The sequence below is a fragment of the Diorhabda sublineata genome, chromosome 10 (assembly GCF_026230105.1).
Source record: "Diorhabda sublineata isolate icDioSubl1.1 chromosome 10, icDioSubl1.1, whole genome shotgun sequence".
Classification (NCBI taxonomy): Eukaryota; Metazoa; Arthropoda; class Insecta; order Coleoptera; family Chrysomelidae; genus Diorhabda; species Diorhabda sublineata.
The window spans coordinates 3,390,931-3,408,877 of NC_079483.1; the positions used below are offsets into that span (position 1 = coordinate 3,390,931).

At 33.3% G+C, this 17,947-nt stretch overlaps 1 protein-coding gene across 1 annotated transcript in view; it reads right to left on the reverse strand.

Moving 5' to 3' along the window:
• LOC130449779 (follistatin-related protein 5-like) overlaps positions 1 to 17,947 on the reverse strand; it is a 276,273-nt gene that overhangs the window by 79,924 nt on the left and 178,402 nt on the right. Inside the window, exon 4 of the mRNA XM_056787780.1 lies at positions 15,022 to 15,237. Coding sequence (XP_056643758.1) covers positions 15,022 to 15,237 — 216 coding nt within the window. The remainder of the gene's footprint in view (positions 1 to 15,021; positions 15,238 to 17,947) is intronic.

The window sequence follows — 17,947 nt, forward strand, 5'->3', positions numbered from 1 at the left end:
CCTCTTGACGTCTTAATAGAGGTTTCTCTATTTCCACCCTTCCACAAATAACAACTTCTCTCAATCTCCTTTTCACTGTAGTAGTACTCAAAGACAGATAACTGGATTCATTGATTTCAGCTGCTTTCTCTGGGCTCTTAAGCCTTCAATCACGTTAACTATCCAAAAGAATAAGTTTGTTCTAAGCGATTGTGGTTTTTTCGAGTTTTCGAGGCCGCCCTGAACGTTTACCTCGTGGATGCATATTTTTTCACGTTATAGTCCACGGCACATCGAAGTAATTTGAATTTGGCGGAAATGCTACGGTTAATTTCGCCTAGACTGTTAAGATTTATTCACGAGTTTCAGTCGACAGTTCCTTGGTATGACCCATTTCAAAACTCACAAGTCTGAAGCTGCAAGAATAAAAAAATTCGTTTACGAGCTTCACAAAAAGATGTCCTGTTCTAAAAGGCATACAGCAAGCACATTCTCGTGCCTCACAGGGCTAACTGGGACAATACTAAGATCATAAATACCAAAGAAATAATTGACAGTTGATAGGCACCGTTTTGACAAGAAATTTGTGGGAGTGTATTATTTTGAAATTTAATGAGCGGATAATGAGGTTGGTCAAAAATTTTTTAGCAGTAGCGTACATATGTTTCTTCATACCACTTAATCATAGTTCATTTATTTCATCTTGCAGGTTCATGTATCTAATCATCAGTGGAAATGGATTCACGCAATTTGTTGAAAAATATAGTGGATCATTTTATTAACAACAAAGTGAAAATTGACAAATAATTATTCAAATTACTACCTCTCCTTTGCTCTGTCGCGGTTTATTCAATTCCAAATGTTGCTGGTGATTAAAACAATATGGAAATATATTACTTGTTTCAAGGCAAATTGTCATGATGGAGAACAAAATTTTATAACTATTATTCAGGTGGATCTTTTCACGTATTGATTCGACAGAATTCCAGCATCCCCTTAAAACGAACTCCTAGCTAATTACTGCGTCACAATAAGAGAAATGACCATGAGTTCTTGATATTCTTTTAGTATTGAAGTTGGTACTTGGTTTCCCATTTAAAATTCTGAATTTTCCTTATGTTTATAGCCATAGACCCAATTCTCGTTTCCAAAAAAAATTTTGACAATGACATAAGTTCTTCACGAATCTATCGAATAGTTATTTGCTGGTTAAACCTGGCAGGATTACCATTCAGTATATAGGACTAATTTAGTATTTAAATACACTATTAAACTGAATACATCTCTTAAATTCATTATATACAACAATAAAAATCTACTAAAATAACAAAATCCACTAATAACTTCTACTAACAATAATATGGAACAAAATCAGAACGATGGAAAGAAGAAAAAACAGATAAATGAGAAGAATAACAAATAAAATAAGGTAAACAAATTGGAGAGCAGCTTTGAGGAGAAAAATTGAGTCACAGAGAGGGTAAAAGGGAGAAAAAATAAAGGGAAATTATGGAAAAAGCAATAGGGAAAATCAAAATAGAAAAAGCTTGTGTAGTTGACAACATAGAAGTGGAAATAAAAGAACATCTAGGACAAACAGGAGAGGGATTACCAATAAAAATATCTAGCAAGAAACACTCAAAGACTGAAAAGGAAATTAATGAATACCCCTACACAAAAAAATCAGCTTACAATTGTGAGGTGAAGCATTATGCTTATCCTCAGCTGATTTGAAAACATATACGAGAATCATAGAGACAAAGATAAAAAATATATTGATGAAGAAAATGTGGAAGAGCTCAATTAAAAGGAAAAGGGAAAATAGAAGAAATATATGAGAACGCGAGAGGAAAGGTTTAAATTGGCGGGAGGAGATCAGAAGAATTAAAGCTGTAGATGAATGGTTATGGATAGGATTTTGAAAACAATAAAAGAGTGGAACTTCAAACTTAGGATAATGAGTGGCTACAGGAAATTGAAATCAGTGAAAGCGTACTCGTTTATGCAGACGATATAGCAAAAGTTGCATATACATTTAAACGCGTGAAACTTTTTTATTAGATTTTTGGGGTATTAACTAAGAGCAGTGTGATAGCGTAAGAAGTTTAGCCTGCCGGAAAACCTCCGAAAAAAATTGAAGAAAATCGGCGTATATTTGAAATGAAAATTTTTTGTAATCGGTTTAATGGAAAATTATTTTTGATGTCTCCAATCAAAATATCTGTTTGAGCTACCAGAAATTAAAAAAAATCATGTGGGTACGATGAAAACTCGCTGAAAAATATAATCATTTTTTATCGCGTGCGTGATTTTATAGGGTTTACGTTATGAGATTTTTCAGATGAGTTTTCCGGCACTTTCCACGAGAATTTTTCGACCTGCGAAACTTCTTGCCCTATTACACTGCTCTTATTTGATGTTTAAACCCCACGTTACAAAAGGTTTCACGCGCGCCCGTTATGAGGTTTTTCAGCCAATTTTTTCGTTCGGCAAAACTAGATGGCATTTTCATATCCGACTTCTGCTGACTTAAGAAAAGGCATTTGGCGATGTATTAAGTTGGAACCGCCAGTTTACAAGTTGAAATGGAGTGCACCTTATCGACCCTGTTTTTTGTGGCCAGCTCTGGGACAATGAAGAATGTTGTGAATATCATAAATGCAAAGTGATGTAGAAAACCAAAAAAATAATGGATCGACAAACTTACTGTGATACATGCAAGGAAAACCTAGCTTAAGACCACAAATACACAGAGTGCAAAAATAGAAGCAGAGATAAAATAACTGATGCAAGTAGCAGGAAAAACGAGGATGGGCAGGGAGTAATTGCAGGAAAGCCCAAACAGAACGAATGGGAAACATAATATTTATGAAATATCTGACGTGATTCAGACATATTAAGAGAAGAATACCACAAAGTCTGAGAAGTAACATAAGAAATGAAGGAAGGGAGGACCTATATCACATTATCTATAACAATTAGCATAAGAGGGAGTGAGAAAGGAAAAGAATATGTCAAATGAATGAAGTAGTGAAAGATTGGAAATGGGAAAAAAAAGATAGATAGAGGGTGTAAGCTTAAGCCACAATAATCTGAAGCTTAGAAGGGCAAAAAAGTGTTCCAGAGAGGAAAAAAATAATAATAGTAAACCAGGAACAAAACTGTCTGTTGTGTCCACACATCAAAGGACGTCCCGAGTGTATAATAGTCTTCAAACAGCCATCACTCCAATGCAACAACTCTTTGTAATTATTCTAAGGCTTTCGATTGTTTAATCATAATATTTCAATCAACAAATTGCAGTACTACGGTTTCAGGGAAACACCTCTCGCATGTTTCAAATCATACCTTACCAAAAGAAGTCAGCTTGTAAGGGTTGATAAAACGATATCTTCTTGTAAGCCAATAGAATGGAGTGGACTCAGTACTAGGCCCTATTCTGTTTATAAACGACATCAGTAGTGGAAAATGTCTATTTGCAGACGACACTAGTTTTTCTGGGAGCAGCTCTGAACTCACGGCACTTCATAGTACCATATCTTTCATATCAGTTTCATCATATGAAAATATATACAGCCTTTTTTATCAAATAAAACCACCATTGACGTCGTTAAATCTTGTTGTCGACAATTCCTTGAAATGGGAGAACTAAACTTATGCATCTCCTTAATAATTAATTATGTCCTTATTGAGTCGCATCTCCGATATGCCCTTCCTTTCTGAGGTACGAGTGGTACGACTCAATTTGAGCGAATCGTCAAACTACAAAAGAGAGCTGTTAGATATTTACTCGGACTAAACAGCAGCGCTCACTGCTGGAAGTTCTTTAAAAGATAAAAAACTCTGATTCTTCCTTCCTTATTCATCTTTGAATCCGTTTGCCATATTCGTAAGCAAGCTTCTCTCTCTTCAAAAAGGACGTTGCACGGCTATCCACTTAAGAACGTGGAGTAGGACCTTCACCTACCTACTCCACGTTCAGTATTAGTTAAGATCTCAATATTTTACAATGCAAAAAATTCGCAATCACTTGTCAATTGAAATCAAATCGATTTAATCTTTTCCTGCATACCGCAGTAGTTTGAGAACATATTGACTGGAAAGTATTTTCTACTCTGTAAACGAACTGCTATTCTAATATATTCTAATAATAATATCTAATTCCGGACATGATGCTCACTGGTTTTATTTTACTATGGACTATACAGAGCTTTTCAGATAAAAGTATCCACCTTTAATAACTTTTGTAATACTGGTATTTAGAAAAAATCCAAAAACACGTCAATTTATGTTGGAAGGGGCAAGCATTATGGCTTATTTAAACTTACTGGAAAAGCCACCCCCTCACCCCTAGCAGCATCCCCTTTATTTTTTTAAATTACTTTTCATATTTTTTATGTAAAATTTGGATACTCCTCTTTGAGCTGATTTCAAAAATGTATAATACTTGTAGGTTAAAGTGGTTAGTTTATGAGATAAACAATTTTTCTTTTAAGAGTACAAATTTTACTTATTATTTACTTTCACCTTATTTGCCTGTACTAAAATGGGTTGTACAACAGTTCAAACTGTTTAATCTTTTTAACTGTGCTATTTATTATGAAGTTACAAGAAGTGTTCAAAATGAGTACCATTCATTTCCATACAATGGTATAATCTATTTTGAAATGCCTCTTTGACATTGCTTAATACGGCTGGATTTAATTGTCGACATTCATTTTCTATCCTCTCTCGTAAATCATCCAGAGATTCTGGTTGGGTAGCATAAACTTTTGTTTTTAAATACCCCCATAAAAAGGAGTCTAGGGGTGTTAAATCCGGTGACCTAGGTGGCCACTCCATCATCTGCCCCCTTCTACCTATCCAACGAGCGGGGAATGTTTCGTTTAAAAATTGTCGGACAGGCATAGCACAGTGTGGGGGAGTTCCGTCTTGTTGAAATACCAGTAAATCTTCGGAAAGGTTATCATCATTTTCTATTATTGTTGTAATACGAGGGTCAACCCCTTCCCTGAGTAATTCAAGATATGATTCACCATTTAAATTTCCGTTGATGAAGAAAGGTCCGACAATGTGGTCACCTAGGATACCACACCAAACGTTTAACTTTTGGGGATGTTGTGTATGGAATTCACGCATAATATGTGGATCACTTTCAGCCCAATATCTACAATTATGCCTACTTACTAAGCCATTTAATGACCATGAGCATTCATCAGAAAAGCAAATATTATTTAACAATTGTGGATTATTATTGATAATTTGCGTCATTGATTCGCAAAACTCTAGACGACGATCAAAATCATCTTCATTCAACTCGTGCACCAACTTAACTTTGTATGGGCGGTACTTGAATTTATATAGAACTCGGAAAACTGTAGAAGATGAAACACCGATCGCTCTACTTATTGTTGACAACGATTGGGGTTGTTGAGCCTCTAAGCTGACTTGCCCTAAAATTGCCACTTGGATTGCTTCGTTATTTACGAGTCCCTTTCGCTTATGCACTTTATTGCAAACAGACCCTGTTGTGGTAAATTTCTCCATCAGTTGAATTACATACTTATGAGTTGCATGTCTTCCGTCAAGTAATTCGTTAAATATTCTAGCAGCAGCTCTTGCACAATTATTATTTTGGTAGTATAAACCTACAATTTCAATTCTTTCTTGCAAAGAGTAAACCATTTCAGAGAAACAAAATAAATAATGTATCAAATTACACTATCAATAGTGACTACAAATTCTAGTTGACAATGTGAAACTTTAATAAAAAGTAGAGTTTTTTGTTGTTTGGATTTTTTAAGTAGAATAAATAGCACAGTTAAAAAAATTAAAGAGTTTGAACTGTTGTACAACCCATTTTAGTACAGGCAAATAAGGTGAAAGTAAATAATAAGTAAAATTTGTGCTCTAAAAGAAAAATTGTTTATCTCATAAACTAACCACTTTAACCTACAAGTATTATACATTTTTGAAATCAGCTCAAAGAGGAGTATCCAAATTTTACATAAAAAATATGAAAAGTAATTTAAAAAAATAAAGGGGATGCTGCTAGGGGTGAGGGGGTGGCTTTTCCAGTAAGTTTAAATAAGCCATAATGCTTGCCTCTGACGTGTTTTTGGATTTTTTCTAAATACCAGTATTACAAAAGTTATTAAAGGTGGATACTTTTATCTGAAAAGCACTGTATACTATTAGTATTACCTACAATTTTGTTACTCATTGTGGTTTTTTTCTGAATATTGAAACTAAACTCAATGTTGATAAGTCGTCCCATATTTCATGAAAAACAGCTTTAGTAGCAGCAATACATGAGATGATGAGGATATATTACATTACTTTCAAATTAACTCAGCTTATTTTTTTACAGCTACTCGTAATATAGTTTTTCATGTGAATTTTCTCTTTATTCCATTGGTTTTGTTCAAAGAATGAGTATTTCAATAAATTCATCATTTTGGTTTATCAAGTCTTCTGATACAACAATTAATTTTCATTTAAACGATGCGTCAACACAGATTTAAAGGGACTCGTTTCATTTTGCAGTAACTGCTTTCATTATTTTTAACGAAAACAATACTCTCATGATATCTACCCACGTTTATGATTTATGTGATATCACACTTTATCCTAATGTATCTCTTTCATTTCATATGTTATTTATTCCAAACAGAGCACATATAAAACTACAACGATAAATCTACAGTGAAATTGACGAAAGATTTCCCACAAATTACATTAACCGAGACAGACATGTTCCTTGTCTCTAAATTCCAATAAATAACTATCTGGTTCAATAAAAATAAAAATAAGATACATGAGATTACATCTAGATACAGAAGTTGCTTGAAAATCTCTTGACAAATCCGAGATGCAACAGATGAAACTAAGAATACGACAGATCTTCTGGCTTATGGGAAAGAAAATTCTATATATCGTTACAACATGATTCACTTTTTTGTATAAAAACTTAATTGGACATACGATATGGAATTATAAGACTACTCTGAAATGTACAACTAAGATTTTCGTAGTTTATCTCAGAAGTATATGAGGTGTTTCAAAAAAAGGTCATCAAGTCTCTAGGATAGATAGAAACTGGAAAATATTTTGCTGCAACTGCTGGCAACATTGTATTGAAATTTCATACAAATATGTTTCGGGAGCTGATCCATCAAATGAATTTGTATTTATGTCTCTTAGAGAGCACTAGTTACACGGTTCGTACCCAGTAGTATTGAACATAACAAATTTTTAATATTGGATTTATTAAGCAAAATTTCGAGTGAACTTCTACACCAAAAAGGTACTCTTGATAAAACTCTGTACTTTGTACCGTTTTAGGAATATTTTGATTTGAAAACTATTTTTCTAATGAATCCAATGATCATCTAAACGGTTGAGACACAGCTATGAGGTCCTTGAAGTGACAGCTGCACTAGAGTTTCCTAACCACTCGCCAAAATTTGATAACATGTGAGTGTGTTCAAAACTTGAGTAAATATTGATTAACAATATCTATTTTAACAAATAACAAGGTTTTCCATGACAAACTCAGAGCAAATGCTATTGCACTGTAAAATTCAAAGTTAAATAAATAAAATATTCCGAACTATCATCATAATTAACATTCTACTTATTGATCTATTAACTCAATAATAATTTATTTAGTTAATTTCATCAATTTTATGTTAAAAACACAATACAAAAAAGAGCAATTAAACTTATAGGCGACCCAGAATTGACCAGAAACTTGGACAGCTTAGAACATAGGAGAAAGATCGCAGACCTTACTCTGGTTTGCAATTACTACCAGGGCAGATGGTCTTCCGAGTTGTCCAAGATAATCTCACCTACAGCAGTATTTGCAAGACCTACTAGACAGGCAGACGTGGCCAAGTTCGTCTGCAGACGCTTCCCTTCTTTGGGGAATCAGCTACAAAGGCACATCTTTTCTCAATACTATAAGTAAAAGAAGTTCAATATCAATATCCACAGGCATCTCCACAGGGCAGGCACCACTCGAACTACTAGAGTGTAATAGGGTTTATCCTCTTGTACTCGATTTTTTAATATAAAAAATTGATTGAAGGTCTAGAAAGTAAAACTTGGAAGGTTCTGTATTGGTAGTAGAAATAGCCAACGTAACCATGAAGCACCAAAACCAGAAAACATCTTGAATGGCTTCAAGATTCTGTGGAAAGATACGAATATTTAGTATCAACAATTAGCTCGATGGACTGTGTAATTCGGGAAGAAGTGGCAAAGAAAAAGGAAAGCGCTGTCTCCGGATTTAATAGTAATCACAGTTCAAACCTGAAGCTATGGGCAATGCTTTTTTTCTGAATGTGAGCTGATTATGAAGAGAGGTGGGGGTTTAGTCGGTGCGAACCTCACACAATCCTGGTAGCATTGCACATCCCAGTTGTCAAGATAGGCTGGCAGAACTTCCTTAATCGTTTGGGTAAAAAGATCTAATATTAATGGAGGTATCACCGACGGCAGATTGGTACTGATGTTTTAAAACTCAAAAAATTATGAAAAAATTTAGACGTTTCATAAAAATATAAATGTACATTTTATGAAATGCTGGTCCTTCCATAAATCGAAAGGACAAGTACCTCAAAAGTTAATCTTATATGAAGACAACAACAATAAACTTGATTAGTCTAAATGGAGAGTATCCTGATATCATCAAGAAAGCAATACCGTTAGTTGTTTCAAAAGAAAGTCAAGTTTTTATAAAGGTTGCTGACTCTTAAGCTGTGTTCGCTAGAGGATTGATGTACTTAATATAGTTAAGGACAGTATGATGTCCAGGAATACAGCAGGTGATTGGTTTGCGTAGTAGGCCACTACGCATCTTCTCCTCTTAAAAGCTCTGTCACTGGCGTTACCAACAAGTCAATTTCCGCTGAGTTCCAGTCACATAAACATGGCTGTCGCTCTTGAATCTTCTGCCAAGGGTCAATTCCGAGCTGTTATTCGTTTCTTTCGGACAGAAGGGAATAATGCCGAGGATATCAATCGAAGAAGTTGCGCTACAGAGAAGTTTGCCTTCTCTGACTCCCATCGATGTTAACTGTCAACCACAAAACTCACCGAATTGGTACAGCTTCGGAGTTCCTTGACACTCTTACTGATGGGGTAGATTTTTCGAAATACATTCTAACAAGTGATGAGACATGAATTCAGTATGATATTCCCGAAACAAAGCGACTTCTCAACAATGGATGTGCAATGGAACCCACAAAGTTCGAACGGACTTCAATAGTTGTAAGATTATGAAAAATATTTTTTAGGACCAAAAATTTATGAAACTCTTCGACGCTCACAAAGAGCTATTCAAAACAAACGCAGACTTCTGGAATTGTTCTGATTCACGATAATTCCTTCCCCACTCATGTAACCCAACCACTCCTTCAACAATTTCAATCGGATATTTCCGAACACCCATCATACATTCCCAACCTAGCACCTATTGATTTTCATCTTATTTCCGAACAGAAACAGTGGCTTTTAACATGCCATTCGGCTTCTTGAGTTTTTCTTCAAATATTTTGAATATTTCTTTGTTCAGGTATTGTGGATAAGTAGTCACTTTTATTTTAATTTGAATTCGAATTTTTGTAGAAATTAGTTTGTTATAGATCTCCCACTCCATTTATAGGATTCAATGAAACCTCGGTTTGTTTTTTCAAATCGTCTTCTATCTGTTTACATTCTACAACAAATTTAAATAAATTTAGTTAACTTATTCATTTCTTTTTGTTTCAAGCAATTTCATAATAGTTTATATGTGAATTCGTATTTCCAATAGAGCAGATTGTTTGGTTATATTTTAAAAAAATATAAACTCTGCTTTTTATTTGTTGTAATAATAAATACTATTGTCTACACGTTTCGCAGTCTACAGCAAAATTGAAAAAAGTTTCGTGAAACTGGACATTTAAAAATATTAAAAAGCCCTGTAGAAATGTCAATTTACTGATGAAAAAAGTTCATGTACTTCTAAAAAATGATAAAATTGAGAACTCGAGAACTTGCCGCCGAGAATGATATAAGTAAATCATTAGTACAAGAGCACCAACCAAAAAAGTAGGCTCTGAAAAAAACGTACGAGAACAGTTTTTTTTAATATGTTCAGGGGTGTCTCCTGAATGTAAATCAAAGAGGGCGTCATGGGGGGTGGGCTTCACTTCAGCCTCCATCTTGGAAAACACGTTTTATTAAATATCTGGCGAACCGCGCATCGTACGACAAAAATTTTAGAGATTATTATTGTAGATAATAATATTTTCATCCTTTTTATTTGAAACTTTTGTACATATAACGCAGAGGTTTTTAATTATAGAGCTCCAAACTTTTTTCAATATGGTTTTTGTTAAATATTTAGTTACTGGTCAATGATAAATTAAAAATGGTGGTAACTGAATTGTAGAGCATAAATTTTTCTATAAATATTAAGGAGAAGAGATTTACTCAGACTCACGTTAAATTTAAAAAATAAAAAATTCAAATTGAATACCAACCTTCATATTCTTCTATTAAGAAAGAATAATATTGAAAACCATATTGAAAAAAGTTTGGAGCGCTATAATTAAAAATCTATGTGTTATACAAAAGTTTCGAGTAAAAAAGCAAATATTATTATCTACAATAATAATCCCTACAATTTTTGTCGTACGTTTTGCGGTTCGCGAGATATTTAATAAAACGTGTTTTTCAAGATGGCGACTGAAGTAAAGCCTCCCCCATGACGTCCACTTGGATTTACATTCAGTGGACACCCCTAAACATATTAAAAAAAATACCTGTTCCCGTACGTTGTTCACAAAAAAAAACGGCTCTTGCTCTAATCTATTTTAAGAAAGAAAAATACGAATCTCACAAATTTCATCTTTATTTTTATATTATTTTTTTAGTGCCACATTAGAAGGACTTTTTCTGATGTTAATCATCCAAATAAGATGTATCTAATTAATACCAACAAGACGGAGTTCCAATCCATTTTGCACTTAGTTAGAAATTATTTGAACGAGGTGTTTCCCAACATGTAGATTGGAAGACGTGGAATGATCGAATGGCGGACTAGATCCCCCGATTCTACTTAATTACTTCTTATGGGGTTATCCAAAATATAAACTTTATTTGAATAGACCGAATAATCAATTTTCTTAGTTATAATCACACCAAATTCAAAAAAATTTATATTGATGAACAGAAAACTAAAATCCCTTGCCAGCAAGGTGCCACACAACCCCCTTCCATATTTACAATTTTCGACGCGGTGCTCATAATTCAAAGGGAGTGCTGCAGGAGGGTAATATTTTCATACTGTAAATTGTCAATTTAAGGATAAAAAACGACCAGTTTCACGTTTTTTGTACATAGTACATAATAACGCTCAAATTGAATTTATTTCATATATATGGTATAGATAAATAAGTTGTATTGCGTCTTAATTTTGGTAATAAAATAATTTGTATAAATATATTTTCAAAGTAACATCATGTATTACAAGGTTATAATAATATAAGTAGTAAGAAATACAGTAGAAGGCACTCCCACAAAAAGAATTGAATTTCTATCGAAATTAATACAAAATTTACAAAGTTGCTGTCATAGAATAATATCAAGTTGTTGAAATAAACCGAACAATTTAATAACCTTATTCTTTTAATTAAAAAAACACTAGAAGGCATTTTCTACCAAAGCCACTTGTATTCAAATACCCTGTTAGGTTTAAATTTTGTTTATGTGACAGTTAAACATGAGGAAAATTAAAAGGAGGGTGGAGAAACGACTAAAAATTTACGTCCATACCGAGCTGCTTATGTTAGAAAGTTTGTTTTACCAGCTTAATTTCAAGCAAACTCGATGGAATTGTGGAAAATTTTATAAGGGTTGTATTATAATTGGTACGAAATGTTATGGTGGAAGATGTATTCCAGAACCCGACATAAAATTAAATTATATGATGTTATATATAGAACAAATTCTGAAACTACAGATATTTTCACACGGCTTCACTTAGGATCATTTTTGAAGAAAAATAAACAACAGTAATTTTGAAATATGTAACTTTACGCACTCAGAAATAGACATTAAAAACTTCAAGACACGTTATTATCTGGTTAGATCTGGTTAGTTGGATCGCTTCGAATTTATTCAATCCAAAAATAAATAGAGATGAGCACAGGTCAATGAGTTCTTCAAATTGAAACTAAAATACAAGTTTTTGAAAAAATCTATTCTCAACTTCGTTTCCTTCTATCTATGATAGATATCTATTGACAGAAGTATTGTACTTACAGCTGGGAGGCTCGAAAAGTCACATGCTCGCAAATATACGACGACATTATCGCGTTTACATATATGCTGATAGTATTCTGATTCTGACTCTTCCTTCCTTATTCATCTTTGAATCCGTTTGCCTAATTCGTAAGCAAGTTTCTCCAATTTCAGATAGATCGCCGCACGGCTATTCACTTAGGAATACGTTCAGAATTATTTAAGAGGTCAATATTTTACAATGCAAAAAATGCACAATCACTTGCCAGTTGAAATCAAATCTTTTCCCGTATTCCACAATAATTTGAGGGCATATTTACTGCACAGTTGCCTCGTACTATGTAAACGACTTTTGCTATGGACTTATATACTAATCATTTCCCATTACTATTACCTGTAATTTTGTTACTCATTGTGGTTTACTTCTATATAATGATATTTTATTTTTTTGTATTTTTTTTTAGTTTCTTTTGTTTGTTTTTTAGTTTTTATAAGCTTTTGTCTACAAATTATAACAATTTTTTGACAATGAAGCATTTCTCTCTCTATCGCATTTACAATTCTCACAGTAAGAAAGAAATTCATTTGTTTAGTATAATCGTGTCGTTCATTCGATTCATATCGCGATGATATCTCTTTGTTATTTATAATTTTCAAAAGAAGATGAGACTCAATAAGGGCATAATAAACTGTTAAGGAGGTGGATAAGTTTAGTTCTTTGGAAACTGATCTCAGCGCAAAACACGAGGAACTTAATTTTTTAGATAAGGCGGTAATATATGACTCCTATTTCAAGGAATTCTCCACGACATTCCTAAGAATTTTACAGATTCAACGACGTCAATGGTGATGCTAGTTTTAAAAACGTTGAGACACAGAAAATTAGAATCGCACCATGATTAAGGGTGATAAGGTCACTGAATATTGTCCTATGAAGTGTCGTGCTCCAAGAGAAACTAGTGTCGTCTTCGAATAGACTATTTTACCACTTATATCTAAATAGGCGATACCATTTATAAACTGAAGAAACAAAATAGGACCTAGTACTTAGCCTTGGGGCACTCCACATTTTATTGGCTTGCAGGAAGACATCGTTCTATCAACACTTATACGCTGACTTTTATTGGTGAGGTTTTACTCAAACCATGCGAGAGGTGTTACCTTGAAGCCGAAGCATTGCAATTTGTTAATTAAAATAATATGATTAACAAAATCGAAAGCATTAGAAAAATCACAAAAAGTTATTAGTAATTGATGGGGAGTGCAATTGGGCGATAATTCGACTTTCATCTCCTCCTTTATGCAAATATTGCCGTCTTTAGGCAATTGGGAAAAGTGTCATTTTGGAATGAAATGTTAATTAAAGTGGTAAGATGATTTAATGGGCAATCAGCAGACTCGTAAACATTTTTAGTATAAATCCATCAGTTCCAGATGAGTATTGGATACATTCACAAAGTAATTATCAGGTCAAGTAGAAATTAAGATCGATAAAGTTCTTAGATAATTCACAATGGACCATGTTTATGAGAATTGGCGTGTCTTCCATTATAATAAATATCTTTGGCAGCTTTAATTGTCTTTTTCTCTGTATAGTTTCACAAAATTTTTGAAGAAGGTACTATCCGAGAATTTCCTTAGGTGAGATGAAGATCGCATGTTTTTTGCAGATATACGTGAACCTTTAGTGAACCAGGGTTTATTTTGCTTATTTTAATACACCTGAAGGACAAAGATACAGTCAGCCGAGTGTCTGAACGGAAATAACTAGTGTTTGATCAGCCTAGTTCACACGTTTTCGATTCGTATCCGAATCCACAACCTACACAATTCTATTCGTGCAGTCTATCCGTTTAACGAACGCCGGATGTGTTTTGGTTAGAATTTGTAATAACATTTTCCAGTTTCTACAGTGTTTCTTTTTTTTATAAATTGGGAATAATGCCGGATATGAAACTAAAATAACTTATTGAAGAAATGAGGAAGTATCCAGTTCTGTATGACCGGTCAAACGGGCAATACTGAAACGCATACTACAAAGAAATGATCTGGAAAAAAGTTGCGTAGGAATTTTTCTTCTCCAAGCAGAATGTGCCCTAAATCTGCAAAATGTGAACTACACCATTTGAACTCAAGTATATTGTATTCCTCGGAAACTCGGTCGATTTTATGATCGTAGATGGTGTGTGTCCGAGCCTTCAATCTGCATGTTATCTCGTGAATTAGGAGTCTAGGACCGCAGCTTTAGTGGAATTTGCTAGTGATTTCGTGGATGTGCGGAAGACGACGTAACTTTTTTCTAATCGGATGATGTCTTATTCAAATTAAATGGGCAAATTATCTGTCATATTTGGATGTAATGGTTATCTGAGAACTCTCTTGTAAACATTACAGAAGAATTACACGTTTCTGGCACAGCAGTATGGTCTGAAATTTTTCGGCCCGAATATTTTAATGAGATAGTAAATGCTGATAATTATCTGATACTTCTCATCAGTTTGGAAGGAAATGCTGAAAATAATCTGCAGACTGCGCCCTACTTTATTAACAACTACAATTTTGTACTTTTGTTATTAGACGAGAGTTTGAGGATTCGGTATAGATAAAGTGTAGATTTGAGTGGGCCACGCGGTCGCTAGATTTAACGTCGTGTTACTACTCCCTAGGGTGAGTTTTGAATTTATTTATTAACTAATTATTTAAAAATAATTAAATGTTCGCCTAATACATGATTAAATCGATACTTACCAATGTTTTCGCAAAACGACCATCTAGTGGCAGTAATGGAAGTTGATAAGAGGCAGGCAGCTCGGTGAATTTCGCAATGGTTCGAATAAATTTGACCATCTGTACCGCAAACGGGTCTTTCGTACGGTGGGCAATGGGTTTGACATACACAAGTCGGATGTCCATTTTCAACTATACATTCTCTACCTTTTCTACAATAATGGACCAGACAAGGATCTGAAAGTAATTTTATTATATTGACATTGAGTTGCAAATTGAATAAATTATCGAAAAAATTATGGTTCCTATTATATGTAAAATTCTATTTCTTTTATACCTCTGTCCTCATTTAAAATATTCTTGTGTTTAAAAATCTCAATGGTTTCGAATACAAGCAAAAATTTATTATTGGATACAGTTTTTACTGCAACTCAACATTAATCACATTTAGATCACGATTATGACTGATCGGCAATACTCGATTTTTCTGTTTTATCCATAGTTTAGCTATATGCTCTTTAAACATATTATTAACGGATCATTCAGTTTGTCCAATATACTACCTACTCTAAATATGGAATTTTATCCTTAGGATTACCCAACTATTGTTTTAATGTATTGCTGGATTTATAAATTGAGTTAATCTAAGACTGTTGTATAATGTACCCATTATATATCTACCCATCAATCAGATTCTTTCTTGATTAAGCTATTATGTTGTTTTGCTACGAAAAATCGGTTTTTATAATTTTATCTGGAAAAAACTACTAAATATTTCTAATTTAGCTCTGTACACTTCTGTAAAATGAAAAAGTGACTTTTTCTATACCAGATTCGAAACCCGGGACCTGTAGTTTAAACGCATGGAGTATTAATGCTAAGCTATCAACGAAATTTAATGTGTCTCTTGTGTATCTAACCCAATCATGGGTTTTTATTTAGAAATTAAAATACCTTCTAGAAATTTCCTATAATGGAGAAAAATTTTTCATAAAACATATACTTATCGTAAAAAAAATATAGTGTTCCATTAGCTATAACTCGATGATTTATGCCATTCGCTTGCGATCTTTGTAGCAAACTTGACCTCGTGAATAATAACCTCCACTATACCCTTGTGAATAATATGCTACTATGCCTACTATGCATAGTAGGACAGTATTGGAAGGTACTATCTTGTCTTGAGAAAACTGTTGAGTACTGTTGCATAATCAATAAAAGTCCTTTCCTTATTGTATTTTTCGATGTTAAGGGACTAGTACCAGTTATAGTTATGAAAAAATTGTATTTCCCATATTTTTGGAATCTTTCTACTCATCACCTGAAATTTCATAGCAAAATTGGAAATAATAAGATTATAAGTTATAATAATTCAAGGGCATTTTGGCATTTTTTATTTAGTTATTCGTTGTAGCCAATCAACAGGTTTTTTAATTCTTTGTGTTTTTTTTTAATTTATAGTAATTTACCATGGAAAAAAAAGTGGAAGAAAACAGTATTTTTACGTATTTTTTCAACAGCCACCAATTTCTTTTTTTTTTTTTTCTCGATATTTTATTTAAAGTTGATAAATTACGATGTAAGCTACCTTCATATTTAAAAAGCTTTTTGAATTTTTTGTTCCATATTCACCAAATTCGCGATTTCTCAACGCAGTAGGACGCTCATTTTCCCGGTCTCAGCTTTGTCGCCTTCTGTAAAATGATGTTGAAAAAAAAAAACTTTTTTTACTAACAGTTTATAATAAAAAAATAGTGAACGAAAGTTTTATATGAAATTATATTAAAGAAAACGGGAAAAAATTATTTGATTATGCGTCATTTTTAACCCTTATAACAGATACTAGCCCCTCAAATGGAAAATGTATATATAACGATATATCAGGAAACAATATAAAGAACCAGCAAGGATGTATCTGCATGTGGCGATGTTTTTCCAAAATACATCAAATTCTATTCTATCAATATTCCCCAATCTCTGAAGTATTCAAAAATAACAGCTGTCAAAATAAAACTGCATTAAAAAACTACGAAATATCAAAAAAACATAAATGCAATTATATAGATTTGAAACTTCTTGAAACTATAGATTTGAAACTTGCGGAAACAAAAACCAACAATGCAGTCCTTAACAGAGAAAATGCGGTGGATAACATTAAATGCAGGAAAATAGCTTATTTGAGACACATAATGCGTGGTAGCTGATTTAATCCTCCAGTTGATTATGTATGTGTGTGTTTGGTTAGGTTAAATGTGTATGTATCACATAATGTATGTGATCTATTGATTGATATAAATATGCAAATTGTCAATATCAAATCATATTTTGATATAGAGTGATAGAAGTCGGAAAGTCAAATTTTTACCAGTCTTGAAAAGTATAAAAAAACTAATTTTAAATCAGACAAGACCTAATATCAAAAAATATTTAGAAACATAAACATATCAAACGGTCTAATAACCAAATTAAAGAAATATTAATTTATAGTTACATTTTGTTTTATAAACAAACAACAAACTATTCTAAACGCTCCATTCGATGAAATCACCTGTAGCCCATAATAATACGGTCATCGGTGGTTTCACTTATTCCCAAGTCTCCAGCTTTTGCTCTGATTCTTAAATGAGGGTTAAATTGCACATATGCCAAAGCGTTTTATGGTTTCCTCTGAGCGGCCTTCACCACGACTTCTATTAAAAGGCAAATTCCCATTTCCCTCTTAAACGATGTGTGAGTCGACGAAAAACTGTGCTATGGGGATGGCGTCATCAAGGATATTATCTTTCATTCAGTCTAGCCGCAACAGTTACATTTCTCATGTGTTCAAAATACGTGCTCAGCGTATCAAAACGTTTGTAGGAATCGTCGTGAATGTAACTTTCCAGTGCATTTTATATCGAATTTTATACGAAGCGCTCGCAATGAAACGTAGAGAAACGAATTAATA